This window comes from Erpetoichthys calabaricus, chromosome 4, assembly GCF_900747795.2.
Source record: "Erpetoichthys calabaricus chromosome 4, fErpCal1.3, whole genome shotgun sequence".
In the NCBI taxonomy this organism is placed as follows: domain Eukaryota; kingdom Metazoa; phylum Chordata; class Cladistia; order Polypteriformes; family Polypteridae; genus Erpetoichthys; species Erpetoichthys calabaricus.
The window spans coordinates 62075121-62093651 of NC_041397.2; the positions used below are offsets into that span (position 1 = coordinate 62075121).

Below are 18531 nucleotides of genomic sequence, written 5' to 3' on the forward strand. Positions count from 1 at the left end.
TGCGCCCAAAGCTGCTTCTGTGTGTGGATGACATATTCTACGTAAACTTAACACAGCACGGTTCACTTTTTTTCAAGTATGCAGAGACTCCCTAAAACTCAGCCGTTAGACCCTTTTTAATATCATCCGTCTACACAGTTACTTTCTGTGCTTTTTGGACCAGTTCTTTGATATGTTGTATCAATTTTATGTGAGATGATCACATTTATTCTTGCAGCACACTGCACGTTAAATGTGGGTTCAAGGGAAGAAACATATTTTCTGAACAACAGCTTGTCACATAGCCTTGTAGACAAGCCAGTTTCAATAAACAGGTTTACTAGGGCTTTTTTTTCATTTTTTATGTTTTACCAAGTTTGCTCCTGAAGCTGCTACCGTCTGCAAACATAATATTAATGTTGGTTGATCTTGATTGTTCATGCTTTTCAGGCTCTTTTTCTTTGCCCAAATGTTGCAGGCTAATTTGTGATGGCTATTTAGGTAAACTTTAAGGTGTGTCTGTTTTTTACCCTTAATGTTTATAGCACACAACACACCCTGCTCTAACACCATGCATTTACTATCTGCATTTTCAACGTTATATTCTTAAAACTCCCATACAACACTTTGTCATTTTCATCTGGTCATGTTGATTGTTGATATCATCAAGTTTATATACTGAAGTTTACCACCTGCAGGACTGGTCCAGAATTTTATGAAAATTTCAAAAACAGATTCAACCATTTTCTTACAGTATGATCCCAAAACTGAAAATATTTTTTCAATTTATTTCAGAAAATCTTTTCAGCTACAGTAATTGTGTCAAATTTAGATTTTAATCTCAGTTTTGTTAATTATTGTTTGTTTACAAAAGTGTTCTTTCATTAATAGTTTTAGTCTATTGTTGGGCCAGAAGGGCAGATACTAGTATACTATATAGGCAACCAACATAAATATCCATACACATCACCAGTTTTATGTCAGTAAAGAAATTTTAATTAGTGGCATGTATTTTAAAGCTCTGTGTGAATCCATGGTTTAGATTTTTTTATTGTAGTAAATTCAAATAAGCAGCCGTTGTTATTATAGTTATCCTGTTGTTTGAGTTGTGCACATTCAAAAAAAAAAAAACATTTTAAGTGATGTAAGACAGAACAAAAGAAAAGTAATTTGAATAAATGACAGTAACATAAGGTAAATGTATTGTAGATTGTGGGGATTCCCTAAATTGCTCCACGAATGTTAAAACCACTATACATATTATTTTGTATGCTTCCCTTTCTTTCTACAGCTTAGGCGATGGAGTAAATTATACAACTCGCCTGGTGCATGTTGATGTTGAACAGCCAGCTTCTGATACACAGTCTGCTTCTGCAAGATGGTAAGAACATCATATCTACTTTGTTATATACAGTAATCCCTCACTTATCGCGGGAGATAGGTTCCAAGGCCGACCGCGATAACTGAATTTCCGCGAAGTAGGGACACTATATTTATTTAATTATTTAACGTGTATTTGGACGTTTTTAAACCCTCTCTGTATTGTTTACAACCCACCATTTACTCTATTAAAAACAGGGACAACTGCTAAGCAAAATGAAATCGGTAGATAAGTTTACACTCACTGTATAGCGAAGTACACGTAGCAGCTTGTAGGCGGTCATGACGTCGTCGACCTTGTTGCAAAGATTCCTAAAGCCGATTCCATCCAGACTACTGCCTTATCACATCCACTTGCAACTCGTTTTGCACCCTGGTTAAAGGACACTGTGGCCGTAGATCTTATATGCTTTTCCTCCTTTTTAAATAAAAAGAATCGATGTCCTGCAGCGGTGTAGCTGTTCCCTTCCTTCAGCATATCCAAAACTTTTACCTTTTCTGCAATCATTTGCATCTTCTGTTGGTGCTTGGACACGGCCCCTGAAGCATTAGCACGTTAATGATGAATGAGTGAGATGAGACTTCCTGGTTAATGCAACACTCCGTCGCTGAGCCAATCAGCAGCACACAGGAACTTAACTGCGTGCTCTGATTGGGTAGCTTCTCAGCCATCCGCCAATAGCATCTCTTGTATGAAATCAACTGGGCAAACCAACTGAGGAAGCAAGTAAAAAGACCCATTGTCCGCAGAAACCAGCGAAGCAGCGAAAAATCCATGTAATGTATTTAGATATGCTTACATATAAAATCCGCAAAGTTGTGAATCCGCGAAAAGTGAACCGCGAAGTAGCGAGGGATTACTGTATGTGCACATATACACAACAACACAAGACATTAGGTTTCAGTGGAACAGAAAATCTTTGTGAATGTTAAAACATATATTGCTGCTACAGGAGTGATGTTGAACAGTAAAATTGATTTTACTGATGCTTACTGATGGGACACTCTCAGTTTTTTGATCACCCCTTGCACTTTCACATCATTTTGTGCATAATAAACACTTAACGCTAGTCTTAACAGCTTCATTTTAAAGTAGAAATGTGCACTGAACATATTTTTATACATATGTATTTAATATGGCTGTAAGATTTAGTTTCAGAACAGACCCATTACAACAAGAATTTTAGGCCTAAAATAGTCTCATTTACATTGTCTCCAGTACTTTAGTAAATGTTAATCACATTAATGTTCAAATATTGTTTGCTTTCATTACTAATAGAGTGGGTTTGAATCAGTACTTCTATTATTTTATTTCTGCATGGGCAGGTTAATTTTTTATAACCATGGGTGGATGTAGGAATAAAAAAAAACGCACACAATCAGTGGTGGTTTCATGGTGTTTTGGCAAAGTGCAGATGAAAAAATAAAATTGTTAACAATTTTGAGCAGATAACACAAAGTGTAAAAGGAATAAACTTGGATAAATGTAAGTGTAGAAACAGTATAAGAGCAGTGGAACAGGTTTAAAAAGTTTTGCATATAATGCAGGACAAGTTAATTCAGAAATGTGGAAGCTGTAAGAAATAAAAGAAAACTACACAATGGGCACATAAAGAGATTATAATGAAGCTGCACAGTGAATAAAACATAATTGTATATAGTATAAACGACTAATAACTCCAGCACTAACCAAAAGGTGTTTTTTTGATTGTTTGAGAAAAATATAATTTAAAAAAAAAAAAAAAACACCACTTGACAGATTTATTTTTGCTTTGTGGTGTAGTAATAAGTTTTTACATGCAGAATTTTTGATGACGAAAAAAAAAGTCAATCTCTTAATTATATTTCTCTTCTGGTTCGTCCTGCTTCCACTTCAAAACTGGTCCCACCCACATGCAGCCGACACAGCATTTCTCGATTCCTATTCGTCCTCCTCCAAACCCTTCCCCACATTCTTCCAGTGCGATTCCTGCAACAAAACTTATCAAATACGAACCTCACTTGCTAAACACATGGAAAGGCATTTCTTCCCAACAACTATGAGTCCCAGAAATGCAATAAGAAGTTCACTACACAGGATTGTCTGACTAAACACAACAAAACTCATTCACAACTCTTGTAATGCGACATCTGCAAAGCAACGTTTCCAAACCAACGCAGTCTCAGCAGCCATACACACAATCCTCTTCCCGTTACCACAGATACTACTTCACCTAATTCCTGTCTTCCCATCCAAGAGTACAACATTAGGACTTCAGACCAGCAGTGCAAACACTGTCATGCACTATACTGGCTTGCTGAGCGTAATACGTCCAACAAGTACTCGAGGTGCTGCCACAACGGTAAAGTAGCTTTACCACCTTTGCGGGGGCCACCTGTGTCTTTACAACAGCTTCTTATACAGCAAACATCAGAAGCTAAAAATTATCACAGCGTAAGCTACTGAAGTACGCTTACAAAATAAAGCAAACTCTGCATGCAGCGAAAATTTACTTCTCCAGCTAGATTCCATGCTCAGAACCATCAACCCCTTCGCTACATCATACAAACACATGCATGAAATCGCTCAGTCCAATCCAACAGCATCTGTACGAATGGTTTTCAAGGAAAACCCTAGGCAGGATTTATGACGATATAATGCCCCGACATGTCACACCGATGTTGCAGCGATTTTCGTCGGAGAAGATGGCGAACCGCCTGCCGAAAGGGACATTTGCATCTATCCCATAGGCAACTCCTGTAAACAGATTTCCACGCTCAATATGAATTGCGATCCTATGGCTGGCACAAAGATTTACAACATGTTCCCGATAAAAGATTCACCAAGCGAATAAGGCTTACTCAGTGCCAATTTTATGTGTACAGATTAGCAATGAGGAATACATTTAGTATTTTGCACTCCAGCGTCAATCTATTCCAACAGTACGTCATAGATGCGTATGTTAAAACAGAGGGCGCGCGTCTCAATTATTTCAGATTACATCAAGATCTGCACATGGAACAATACAAAGGACTATTAGACGCACTGCAAGGAAACGCTAAAAAATAATAACGTACGTGTAGGCAAAATGATCATATTACCGTCCACATTTCCAAGAAGTCCAAGATACATGCAACAAAACTATCAGGATGCCATGGCCATAGTACGTAAATTCGGAAAGCCTGATTTATCACTATCACATGTAATCCTGCTTGGCCGGAAATTCTACATGCACTGTCGGATACCCAAAGACCAGAGCACAGACCTGATATTGTAGTACGAGTAGATCTTTCGACTCATTATCTGTGGTCTCCACCAAAACACAATTCATAACTGCATCTTTCAAGAAGTATTTATTTCTTCTTGATTTCTGAATCGAACCGGCAACCTTCTGGATACCAGCACAGATACTTAGCCTCAGAGCCACCACTCCGCCCAACTTTACACTATAATTTAGGTCCATGCAGCAGGCTATCGAAAGAAAATTCAGATAAAAGAAGCCATCACTTTTTATTTATCAAAGTACAAGACTCGAATTAAACTATATACAAAGAATTAAAAAAAAAAAAAAAAAATCTAAAGCCTCTGCTTTATTCCAAACTGAAATAGATCTGAAAGAAATTCATCTTATTGCAACACAAACAATTTCTGGTTAAGCAGAAGTATGGAAGCATGCATGAGCTTAGCTATTAATTATATTGATGAGAAATTTACACTGAAAAACAGACACAATATTTTTAACAAATACAGGAATACAACTGCTCAAGGACCATGTCTGCATCAGACTCAAGAGCTTTGACAGCAGCATGTAACTTGTATGCTACCACCTTAATACTTCTTGAGCTTGCTATATATTAATGCTATTTATGTTGTTTACATCTCTGTATAATAGGTTGCATTTACATTAATATCTTAATCTTGTATTTCTGCTATTTTAAGATTTTGTCTTAGATATTGTACGTAGATATTTACACACACATACAACTGTTATCTTAATAAAGCAGGCCCCAATTTAGCATTATCATGTTTAACATTTTTCTACATTTTATATTTTTAAATGATGAGTGGTGATGTGACGGAGGATTTTTAAAAAGTAACATTTGTTCTTGTTTGTGATATACTTAGTTTTTACTTCATAATAATTTGATTAGTAATTTACTCATTTACTGTGCACCATAGAACAATTTCACATTAACAATTTTAAATTGTTCCCTGCAAAATGAAGGTTCTACTGTACTGGATATATACACAATACAGTATATGCAGTTGGTAAGACAAAGTACATATTTCATCGTAGTGCTGTTAATTGAAATTAACCATCACAATTATAATATTATAAACAATAATCGTCAACTATTATTTTGGTCATAACCGTGCACCCCTAACCGGTGCTTTGTCTAGGGTTGGCTCCTACCTTGCCTCCAGTGTTTCTGGAATAGGTATCAGTGTTCTTTGACCGTGACCTGGATATTTGGGTTGGAAAGTTAATTGATTCTGGGTTTCACACGATGAATATCAGTTAAGCAAGGGATCATGTTAATTATTATCCACCAAAATTTCAGTAATTTTTTCTGTGGCCTAAGTCAATCCTTTGCAGCTGAATAGTAAAGATACCTTGCATAAAATTTAATGTGTTTTAAATAATTTTGTGACTAAAGTACTATGTTGCCTTGTATGTGTTTTTTGTCCCAGCAATATCACAGAGAATCAGTCTTCGCATTCATCCAGACCTTTAAGTGAGTCTCAGAATCGCTTGTTGGGAAATGAGCATCATTACAGTGAAGATGGTTTGAACGGAAACAACCATAACATTGGTATGTAATAAAATTACAATTCACATATGAAGTATTCCATCCATCCATCTTCCAACCCGCTGAATCCGAACACAGGGTCACGGGGGTCTGCTGGAGCCAATCCCAGCCAACACAGGGCGCAAGGCAGGGAACCAATCCCGGGCAGGGCGCCAACCCACCGCAGGACACACACACAAACACCCACACACCAAGCACACACTAGGGCCAATTTAGAATCGCCAATCGACCTAACCTGCATGTCTTTGGACTGTGGGAGGAAACCGGAGTGCCCGGAGGAAACCCACGCAGACACGGGGAAAACATGCAAACTCCACGCAGGGAGGACCCGGGAAGCGAACCCGGGTCTCCTAACTGCGAGGCAGCAGCGCTACCATTGCGCCACTGTGCCGCCCATATGCAGTATTAATAATTTAAATAACATCTCTGTAGTTAAGATATTGTAAACTCCTGTGTATGGATACTAGCTAAAGGATTATTTTATTATGAATGCTATTTCAAGAAATTTCACTTTTATTTTAAGTTGACAGAAGTTTAATATTTATTTACCTGTTACATGACAGTAATGATTGAAGAAAATTATAGCTTTTGAATGTAGAATCCACTTAGTCTCTTTTTGGTAAGCTCTTCTTTTTATTAAAGATATTTCATTATCTTTTCTTTAAAAATATGGCCCTGAGTTCTTGCAGTTTCCCCCATTTTCTGATTGGCCTCTTAATACATCAGTGCTTCATGACCTTTAGTCGTGACCTTTAGTTTATTTAAAAAAAAAAAAAAAAAATTCTTCTGTAGTCAGAAGTTAGCACTTTTCCACTAAGGGCATGAGACTGAAAATGGATGGGGAAATCAATAAGTAAACATGCGCTAGGTCTCTTCATCAGTGATTTATTTATTTTATTAGTCAAAAATGGTTTGAGAATTTATACATTTCTCACACATAATTTATATCTTTAGTACTTGAAACAATTTTTTGATAAAGTTGTGCCATCAAAATCGTTCTTTTCATTCAAAGAAAAATGACCGCATTAGTGGTCAGAAACAATACAAATCATTGTAAAAGACTGAATGAAATTGGTAAGCATCTTAATTTTCTGCACTTTATCTGAAACATTTCTTTGGAAAAATGAACATGCAGGCAACAGTACTTTAATTTGAAATCATTTTATTTATGTTTATATACAACTCATTACATTTATTTCCTTATGTTTTTCAAACTGATTGTGTCTTTTAAATATTAGAACATGTATTTGTATAACAGACACTATCCAATGGTACTTTACAGTATATAGTCAGATATGTTACATGACTGACTGTTCAGATTTTTGATTTTTTTTTTTTTTTTTAAACACTTGGGGCAGCTCTAGGCTAGGCTAATTTAACTTAAGCTCACACAGTAGGTAGCAGATGTAAAATAAAATAGCAGCCTTTGTGGTTTAGGGTAAGAATCGACAATATGGTCTTACAATTGTATCACAATATTCAGGACATTTCTAGGATAACAAATCTTGATATACTCAAATTGTAATATTTTATACATTTCAATCAACAGTAAATCATTCATCCAAGTTTTAAATATGAAAAAACATAAAGGATCACATTCAGCAATAATAATAAAATAAATGTAAAGTCTTCAATGTTAATGTAAAAGGAAAAAATAAATGACCCTTTAATCGTTAGTGGAAAGTAAACTTTAGGCCTGCATAAAAATTACTCTTTTTATCCTCATGGTAGAATACACCCTGCCAAACAAGCCACTAATGTCAACTTTAGTCCTGAAAATATAAATTTAATGAAAATAAATTCCTTATCAATCCTTGATCCTGAAAATAAGGTAGTACTACTTTTGTTGGATCAAATGAGGCAAAATGTATCCAGCTGATATACAGTCTATCAAAGTTTAGATTTTTTTCAACAAAAAAAAAACAACAAATCCCCTAATGCTGGCTTCAGTGCTATAGTTAAGTTTTAAATATATGTATTGGTCTGCATGCATCTACAGAGATGGTTTACAAATCCTTCTCAGAAGCTGACTTTTCATTTAGAGAAAAATTAATGTCTCTTACTGATTAAAAACAGTACACTGTATTTTAAGTTCCAATACAGGACGATCCCGCATTACAAGGGATAAGTGGTGACTCGACTGGTTTCTGTTTAGTTGAAGACCATTATCAAGAAACAACACAGGAAACAATCAAACGGTACTTATAGACTTGGATTCACTTGGCGCTGTTTCAATAGGTGTGAAGGGTGGTCAAATTGACCTGGATTTAATTAATACATTTAGGGGTTACATTCCATTCTCCTCCGACCTTGCTTATCAACAAGGTGTTTCTATACACAGAACTGCAGCTCAATGTGTGTATGTGTGTTTTTTTTTTTTTGTTTTTTTTTTGCGCACCCATTCTGAGTCACTTCTAGAAACTGTTGTTCGTGATAATCCTTGGAGATCAGCAGTTACTAGCACTAACAATCATGTCACAGTTGATATCACTAAGGTCACTTTTTTCACATTTTTTTGTTTGATGTGAACAGTAAACAAAGCTCCTCACCTGTATATGCGTCATGTTATGCATTGCACTGCTGCCCCATATTTGGGTGATTGGGCAATTGCATAGATAAGCAGGTGTAAATGTTCATAATCCAACAAACCAAAACACACATATTGTACACAAATACATGCTTTATGTGAAAATATATCCAATCTAGGGTCCAGCTTCCTGTCCAATAAGCCACACTGCTTCCAACTTTTCAACTTTCAGTTGCATTTTGCTGCTAGGTTCTTCTGATTAAAGGAAAGGCACTGTATGATGAATTTTTACCATAATAGTATTTTTGAGAAGAGAATGTTTAAAGTGAGTTTGTCATAAAGAGAAATATTTACCTTTGTTGCAAAGTTAGCCAGGATTTTGGTTTACACAACTATTGCATAATATGTATGAATGTAAAATAAGTTTCTTAAGTCAGTCATGATGATTGACAAATCTGTGGCACTAGTGAGAGTGTGTGTGCAAATGGTGTTACATTCAAGGCTTATTCTTCATTTGCATTTCATGAATGTAGTATATGTTCTTGCTTCCCCGTATTTTGACATTGCTGGAATTATACAATCAATGAAATTTAAGATTATCTTTTATTACTTTTTACAGACGCAAATCACAGTGTAGCAGTTTCATTGGAAAGTGATTCATGATTACTCAAAGGTAAGAGATTGTGGTGCTTTTATAAAACATATGTAAAGCTAATGTAAAAGATACACAGTAAAACTGAAACAAATATGACACTTAAAAGCTTCCTGCACAAAATGGAATTCCCAGTGAGCACAAAATAACATTATCAAAGGGAGATGGGAACCTTTTGCCTTGTCTATAATGCACAGAAGAAACCCAGACAAAATTGTTTGGGGGTTGCTCAAACATTTTAAATGTATAACTCATTGTATGTGTGCCCTACTATATAATAAAACCATACTCTGTGTGTGTATCCAGTGTCTCCAAGTAATCTGATAGATCAGTTTAGTTTTGGTCTGATTGGTCACTTTCGCTTTGGTTGATCAGTCAAATGCAGTTGAGACGGGAGGCATCAGGCAAGCGAGGTTGACACACACAAGCAAAGCAATACAAGGAAAGGCATGGGAAGAACACTGAGAGTCACCTTCAGAGCCAGAATATTTTCTCGGTGGGCATTGGTTGTAGTCAAAAAACAGACAATAGGAAACGGAGGCACCTCAAAATGACAGGGGAATGCACCAGGAAATAGAGGTTGAGACACATAAGAAAACCAAAGGAAGACATAGGAGGATTGCTTGGGGAGTACTTGTAAGTGAAGTGATTACAAATGTTAAATATTTTTAAATGTATTCTAATTCACAAATGAAACAACTAAATGCTTAAAATATATTTCCATCACATTATAATTATTAATTTAGAAAATATTTTTATTCACAGCAACTGAAATACACTTTGTAGAAATGAGTTTTACTACTAAGGAAAATTTTAAGCAAATAAAAAGAACAATAGAAATGATTTGTGCTGTGGACAGGACAGGAGCAGGCAGTTAAGGAATAACATTTGGGAATAAACTCAATTGTATTTTTCCCCCCTTTACATTTGTAGCTAATAATGTAATACAGGTGAACTGAGTAAATGTGTGTGTGTTTATATAAAATGCACACACATAACACTAACGGTCAAAAGTTTTAGAACATCCTATTTCTCCAGTTTTCATTGAAATTGTAAACAGTTCAAGTCTAGTGAATAACCTCAAAGAGTTAGAGATAAATGGTAAATAGCCAGAGGTTTAAAATAAAAGTTTAGATTAAAATAATGTAGTAAACCGTATTAACAAAAAGATAAGTGCCTGTGTCTATGTCCGTCCAGTTGCTATGTCTGTCATTGCAACAGGTGCCACATCAGAAACATTTGTAGTAATGCATATTATTACAAATACATTCAAACACATTACAAAATACATTCAAATGCATGGCACATTGCAAATGTTAACTCTGAGGTCTACATTGATTACTTAGATTTCAGCCCATTTTAGATAGGAAGCACAGCTAGTACAGAATACTGTAATACAGAAAGGCCTTTATTAGAGAACAAGTAATGGGTTAATAAGTTGCAGTTCTTCTTCAGCAATGAAAGTTAATTAAGCCTTGAAAGTTGATACAAGTTGGACTTCAACTGCTTAAATTTTAATAAAAACTGGAAAAGTGGTGTTGGTCTAAAGCTTTTGACCAGGTGTGTTTGTGTGTTTTGTGAACATGGCTTGTGAAACTGTGTGTTGGTTGAGGTACCTAAATAAGCATTATTGACACTATAAAAGTTATGCTTTTAAAGCCTGTTTTGATAATAAAAGGAAAACAGAAATATGTTACTTTTTCTGTTGTTATTAATGACAAAGGAAATCTGCATTTGCTTTCTATGCGAGATGCTTAACATTCCTAGCATGACACAGCAGTAAATCTGGCATTTGTGGTTTAAAATAAGGATGAGAATGATACTTTTAAGGTGCCAGAAAAGTGTTCATAGTATAATTGCAGATTCAAAAGCAGAGTAGTGTCCTAAAATGGGTTGCGATAGGATGTGTTTTAAAATCAGAAGGCTGTCGAATTTACTAATGGCTATACCAGCCAAACATTCAACATTATGTAAGAAGGACAGTGTGTAATTTTGGTCTCTATATTGCGAAAATATAACACCCCTAAAGCAAACCCATAGAAGACCTATTTGGGTTTATTTCAGGACAGATTGGTATAACGTTTGAAGAACAAATAAGAGACTTAAAAGTAAATGGATATTACAAGGAACATGATGGAATTGTTTAAAGCAACAGTTGTCCTAACCCTACTCTTTCCTGCAATAATTTCAAAGTTCTTCTACTAGAGGTTCCCCTGCTCAAGTCATCACATGTCCAGGCCCGTCTGAAGTTTGCCAATGACCATCTGGATGATCCAGAGGAGGCATGGGAGAAAGTCATGTGGTCAGATGAGACCAAAATAGAACTTTTTGATCCAAACTTCACTCACCGTGTTTGGAGGAAAAAGAAGGAGGAGTTGCATCCCAAGAACACCATCCCTACTGTGAAGCATGGGAGTGGAAACATCTTGCTTTGGGGGTGCTTTTCTGCGAAGGGGACAGGATGACTGCACTCTATTAAGGAGAGGATGAATGGGGTCATGTACAGTATTGTGAGATTTTGAGCAACAACCTCCTTCCCTCAGTCAGAGCACTGAAGATGGGTTGTGGCTAGGTCTTCCAACATGACAATGACCCGAAGCACACAGCCAGGATAACCAAGGAGTGGCTCCGTAAGAAGCATATCAAGGTTCTGGAGTGGCCTAGAAAGTCTCCAGACCTAAATCCAATCGAAAATCTTTGGAGAGAGCTGAAACTCCGTGTTGCTCAGAGCCAGCCCCGGAACCTGACAGATCTAGAGGAGATCTGTGTGGAGGAGTGGGCCAAAATCCCTGTTGCAGTGTGTGCAAACCTGGTCAAGAACTACGGGAAACGTTTGACCTCTGTAATTGCAAACAAAGGCTTCTGTACCAAATATTAACACTGATTTTCTCAGGTGTTCAAATACTTATGTGCAGCAGTGCAATACAAATAAATTCTGTACAAATCATACAATGTGATTTCCTGAATTTTTTTTTTTACATTCTGCCTCTCACAGTGTGAATGCACCTACAATATGAATTTCAGACCCCTCCATGATTTCTAAGTGGGAGAACTTGCAAAATCACAGGGTGTTCAAATACTTATGTTACTCACTGTATGTGCTATATAACCTAATATCCTATTAGTCTTCTTGATCACTTCTATACACTCTCTTCATATACAGTGACAAGTCCATTGTGACTCTTAGATCCTTCTCATAAGATGTACTTTCAAGATTCAGACCTCCCATTCTGTTTTAAAATCTAATACTTCTACTTCCTACATGTTATATTTTTACTACATTATGTGCAGTGACTGGTGCTGGGGCCTTAGTGCTCCAGTTCTGAGTTCAAGGCTGTAGCGTGGGGATTCACTGTGTGTAGTTTGCACATTTTCCCAGTATTTAAATCTGTTTTTACCATGTGAATCAGCTTCATCATACATTCAAAAATGAGAAGGTTAGACTGAAAGTCTGTGGAAGTGCATGAAGGTGCCTTGCAATGTGCTGGTGTTGTATCTAGAGTTGGACTTTACCTTGTACTCAGTGCTGCAACGATAGGCTTCACCACTGTGGCAGGCACTGTCATAAAACAACTTCAGTTGCTTATGGGCAGCAATTAATTTAGTCCAATTTTTACATGTCTACTTAAGCAGATGAGCAACACTGAAGCAACTGCTCCCCTTTTAACATTCAGTGTTTCAGCATTTGGATTTTGTTAAGGAAGAAACCTTCATAGAAAATGATGAATTACAAAGAAAATAAAAAAAGAAACTTGAACATTAAAGGTTTTGTCAAAATATTACAGGATTTCTTTAAATAAGAGATTAAATCATGGACATTTACACCACACGCTGCATCCGCAAAGCCACCAGCATTGTGAATGATCCAGCATACCCTTCACATTCACTGTTTACACTGCTGCCATTGGGGAAAAAGGTACCGAAGCATTCGGGCCCTCACCACCAGAATGTGTAATAGTTTCTTCCCCCAAGCAGTCAGACTCCTGAACACTCATGGACCGGTCTGATATCTGATGTGTTCTGTTCTGCAGTTTTGCACATGTTTGCACATTTGACTCACAAGGCACCTTGTTATACTGTATATTATGTGTCTTTATGTTATGTGTCGTGAATTCTTCGTTGTCCTGTGTTTTTATGTAGCACCATGGTCCTGGAGATACGGTTTCATTTCACTGTGTGCTGTACTACTGTATATGGATGAAATGACAATAAATACTCTTGAATCTTGAGTCTAAAAATATCGGCAAACTAAACAGAGATCTCAATTAAAAGTAAGAATGATGTACTGATTGTGAAACTGATTGGATAAAAACCCCAGAGCCACAGGAATCTTCTAAGACTGAACTTATTAACCACTGAATTATTCAATTCACTCTTAACAAACTATCCAGACAGTTGTCATTGTTTAACGTGCCAGACTGCTAAGTTTTGTTAATTTAGAAGTTAAGTACATTAATGATCAGTAATATGTTGTACAAGTAATTTTACCACCTAATCCTTAACTGGAACAATCTCCTTGCACTCTTAGATGACATTTTCATTACAGGTGCACACTGTTCACATTTAATACAGTGGAAATAGAGAACAGGAGAATGTTTAATGTTGGGTCATTGGTGTGTTATTTCCTACTTTTTCTGAGTCATGTAGCTAGGACAGGATTTTTCATGTAGTTGATAATGTTAAGACGCAAGGGGTCGCTGTTGCCCCTTAAACCCAATAGACAGACGCTCAGGACACGGGATAAAAGCACTCAGAAGTATTTTAATGCTTCTTCTTTTAAGCAGTGCCTCCAAAGCACCCCAGCCACAATAAACAGGAAATTAAATAAACAATAAATCAATAATTATACACACATCTCTCCTCCTCACCTCCCAGCAAGCTCTGTCACACTCCTCCTGACTCCATGTCACTTGCTGGGTCTCCAACAGTCCTTTAAATAGTTCTTGACCCGGAAGTGCTTCTGTCCTTTTGCCCATGTGACTTGCTAGCACTTCCGGGTCAGATGGAAAATTGACTTTTTCTTCAGCCAGAAGTATTTCCGGGCTCCCGTCCTTGTGACTTAGGAGTACTTCCGGACTATGGATGAGGCATGGCTCCTCCGGTCCTCTCACAACTCCTTGCAGCGGCACCCATGGTACCCAACATGGCTGAGAAACCGCACTCCAAGTCCCAGGATGCCCTGCGGGAATCTGGAGTACCGTTACACTCCAGGGGAGCTGCCATCTACCGTTTTGGGGGAGGCAGTATCCTGGAAAAGCTGCCTTCCCCCATCCTTCCATCTCGGGGGCGTCCTCAGCCAGGATGAGCTGCCGGCCGTCCGCCACAATAGATAACAGCAAGGTTACTCAAATTAGTAATTTTGGGTGGATGTTTTGAATATGAGGTGTAATCTTAATGTACCATGCCTTTTATTGATGATCAAGATTTGGCATTACTTCTCATAGCAAAACCTCTTATAGATAGGCTCACATTCTTCATCACATGACTGTGTTATAGTTCAACATTAAAGACACGTTCCAAAAATGTCACTTTTTAAGCATATTGGAGCAGTATTTTCATTTTCTATTTTATCTGAAATGTGGCTAGTACACATGGCTCTCTTTTCACATGTCCCTTTTAGCACTGTAACTTCAATTATCTTCACTGTTTAGTTATTCTCAATGTCAATTATTTAGCACTTTTATTTATTTTGGCTACTAATCAAAAATTCAGTAATATGTTGAGAAAAGGAAAGTGCACTGTATGGAAACAAATGTTAAACTAGTTTCACATCCATGGTGTGGTAAAGTCTTTTATCTGCTATCCCTGAATTGGAGAGAATTTATACCAACGTATTTTTCATTAATTCTGTTTTTCTTTATTATCTTTTAGGAATAATACGTGATGAAACTGAATATTTATGAAGATTTATTTTTAATATGGTTTACAGAGAAACTTTTTTTCTGCACTTTGGAATATTGGAGAAGCCCGTGTGCAAAGAACTGTCTTGCCTTAAGTTAATTAATACAAACCAATTATTCTTATGCAACAAAAGGACTTGAAAACTAACCCCTTCCTTTTGTATTTTTCTGTGTCACAGTTTTATTTTTTATTTTTAAAAAAATGTTGAAATCAGGTGTCTCAATGTGCTGTACATAAAATTGTAGTGAGACCTGGTTATTTTTCAGGGTGTGTTTTAATAGATGATATAGCTTTAATAAAAAATATTTTGCTCATACATGATATCAAAAAAATTCACATGCCTGGAGCACAACTGCAAATGGTATGTATGCCAAAAATATGCAGAAAATGTTGTCTTGGAGCAACTTTTGATATCATTTGCCTAATAGTTTCTTAATTATTGGACAAAATATTTAATATACTTAAAGTATCTTTTTGGCAAAAAGACGATATATTTTAGGTACCATATCAGTAGTGCAAGATCAATATGTATATATGTACATATATAAATATATATATATATGTGTGTGTATTTCAAAATGGTTTGAGGGCATGGCTTGGGAGAGTTATGTACCACCTAATGTTTCAGTAATTTATATTATAAAGCATAGTCTTAAATAATGGTTTGAAAAATACTTTACTTTTTATGTTTACAGCAAATTACAATATTTTCATGTTTAAGCTTTGATGCATATTTGTATGTATTCACCTTGCAAACCTACACTGATTGGTTTTAAACTCTAGGACTGCAAATTTTACACTTCTTACAATAAACACTACAGAGGACACAAATTTCATTTTGGTAATACAGTACAATTGAAAACATTGCCATAGAATACATAGAGCAAACTTAAAGGGGTGTTTTTTTCTATTAAGTGGATAAAATGACTCAAAATAGTGTTAAATCAACATATAAATTAACTGTACTCTGGACAAAATTTCTCATATATTCTGGGTAATACCACTGCTACATATTATAAATTTATGAACGGTTTCAAGCCTATATGCAGAATAAGCCTAAATTGGTATAGCAAAAATACAACAAAATGCATGTTTTTTAGGACTATTGTAAACTTCAGTCTTGTTTACATATAAGTGTGGGTGTGTATATATGCTTACAAATCCATTAATTATACCATATAAATAACATTTTAAACTCTTATCTGTAAATATTAACCCCACATGTTTGTAAAGGTAGTTTAACAGTTGTTCATGAAGTTTTAAGGTGTATATATCTGTAAGTTTAAACTTAAGCTTCATAAAAGTTACCACAAAAACAAAGAAACGGTTGCTTTAAAAACCACAAACCTTGTACTTCATGGATTTACTGTGTATGCTTTGGTTGAAGCATATTTCATATTTGATGAATTGAGTCACTGAAGAGCTGTTTAAGTTAAACAGTTAAATGTACCCCTCTTTCCTTCTTTGTAAAAAAAAAAAAAAAAAAAAGGCTTATCACATAACATTCTGCAATAATTGGACTGGGAATAAAATATGAATGTTTTTATCTTGTCAGGAAGTGGTTTAAAATAACTTAAGATTAAATGTAACAGATTAATAATGTTTGCAGTAAGATTTTAAGTACATTCAATATTAAATATAATGTACCTGTCACTTTTGAAAGCATATTCTTGACATTGTATTCCTACATGCTACCAGTGAATTTTTTTTTTTTTTTTTTGTTCCAGAACTGAAGGTTTAATTATTGTAAGCAAATGAATTTAGTTGCATATAGCACAATGTGAGCACTGAAAAATAGATATTCTGTTCAAGGAAATTCTCACTCTCGTGTAGAATACAGACATCTCTTTGTAGCTCATTTCATTGCTGTGATAGTTTTTAAAACTACAATAAGTGGTATAAGGTATATCATGCTTACTTATTTGTTGTGTAGAATCAAGCTGCATGAAAGAAAACTGAACTGACCAAAGCAACTATTTTGGACCTTTACCTTTTGGGGAGGCAAATTGAGCACCACAGAGGATGCAACAATTTGATTCTTTCTGAATGTTTTTAAATACAGCCATAGGCAATATTTAGAAATGTTTTTGTTGTAAGATGTGCACATTGCAGCAGTATCTCAGGTTGTATTACTTCAGATGTATACACATTCAAGGCCATTTGAGCATAAACGTACTAATAACCACACTGGTTTATTTGCAGTGTATATGGCTTTCATGAAATTGTTTTGTCAATACAAATTAGCTGAGATTAACCATTCCCTTTGCATACTAGTTTCATATGACTACACATACCTTTAGTTAAAAATATTTTATCTTTTTAATTACTAATTTATTTTTTATGGGATGCAATGGACTTACTGATTTTTGATAGTATTTATATGTATACAGTATAACTTTTCCTTTCATTACCTATTAGTACTCGTTATGTCTTTGGCTGAATATTCTTGTTTTACCTTTTTAAATTATTTTCCAGTCTCCTTAATCTGTATCTGTACATTTGTATAAAACTTTAATCTCATATGTATGTGTTCTTGGAGGCAAACTGTATATTTGTATGTTCAGTGTTGTACAATTATAACATATTATTACTGAGATTGAGTTGGTAGGGTAAAAAGCATGGAGTATTGTACTGTAAATTAAGTTAGGTTTATACAATTTTATCAAAACAGCCATATATATTTTTGAACTTGTGCACTCCATTATTTTGATATAATTGGGATGATTTGAAGGTTTATGTAATTTCTTGTGTGTACTTATCAGAAAGTTGAAATTTAATGCAAGCCATATGAATATTGTCCAATTACAGTGGACCAGTATACAATATGAATGAGTATTATTTGAACTATTTACTGCATTTTGTGTTTTATATGCATGTTTAAATGGAAAAAAAAGTTGTTTTTGCCGCAAGCCAAGTTTCTATTTGTCCGTGTAAAATGCAAAAAGATACAGCACTCGGTTTGCACATTTTTATGTAGTTATTTTTTTAAAAATGCCCATTGACTGTGGTTAATTGATTAAAATGAAATGAATAAAAACTGTTTTAATCATCTGTTTCTTGTTTCTCATATCATTTCAAAGGGTTTTTTTTCTGTTTGAAACCTGCATTTTTAAATGCAATTGTTTCAAATTTGTTTCAGAATGTGTAGGTTTAAGGTTTTAGTACCACAAAAGCTGTGTCCACATGTTCTAAAATTTTAAAAACATATCCACTGAAATGTGTAATTATTGTGCAGATATTTGCATGTTCTATACTAAAAAGGAAAAATAACTCTGTATAGAAGCTGAATCATTTGACTTTG

General features: G+C 35.4%; 1 protein-coding gene across 2 annotated transcripts in view; it reads left to right on the forward strand.

Annotated features, from left to right (window-relative positions):
* Positions 1–18281, forward strand: part of zdhhc20b (zinc finger DHHC-type palmitoyltransferase 20b) — a 62919-nt gene extending 44638 nt beyond the window's left edge. For both annotated transcript variants that reach the window (XM_051926792.1, XM_028799523.2), the window contains 4 exons: positions 1271–1360; positions 6032–6153; positions 9297–9350; positions 15201–18281. In XM_051926792.1, coding sequence (XP_051782752.1) covers positions 1271–1360; positions 6032–6153; positions 9297–9340 — 256 coding nt within the window. In that variant the 3' untranslated portion in view covers positions 9341–9350; positions 15201–18281. The remainder of the gene's footprint in view (positions 1–1270; positions 1361–6031; positions 6154–9296; positions 9351–15200) is intronic.
* Positions 18282–18531: the final 250 nt, after the last annotated feature.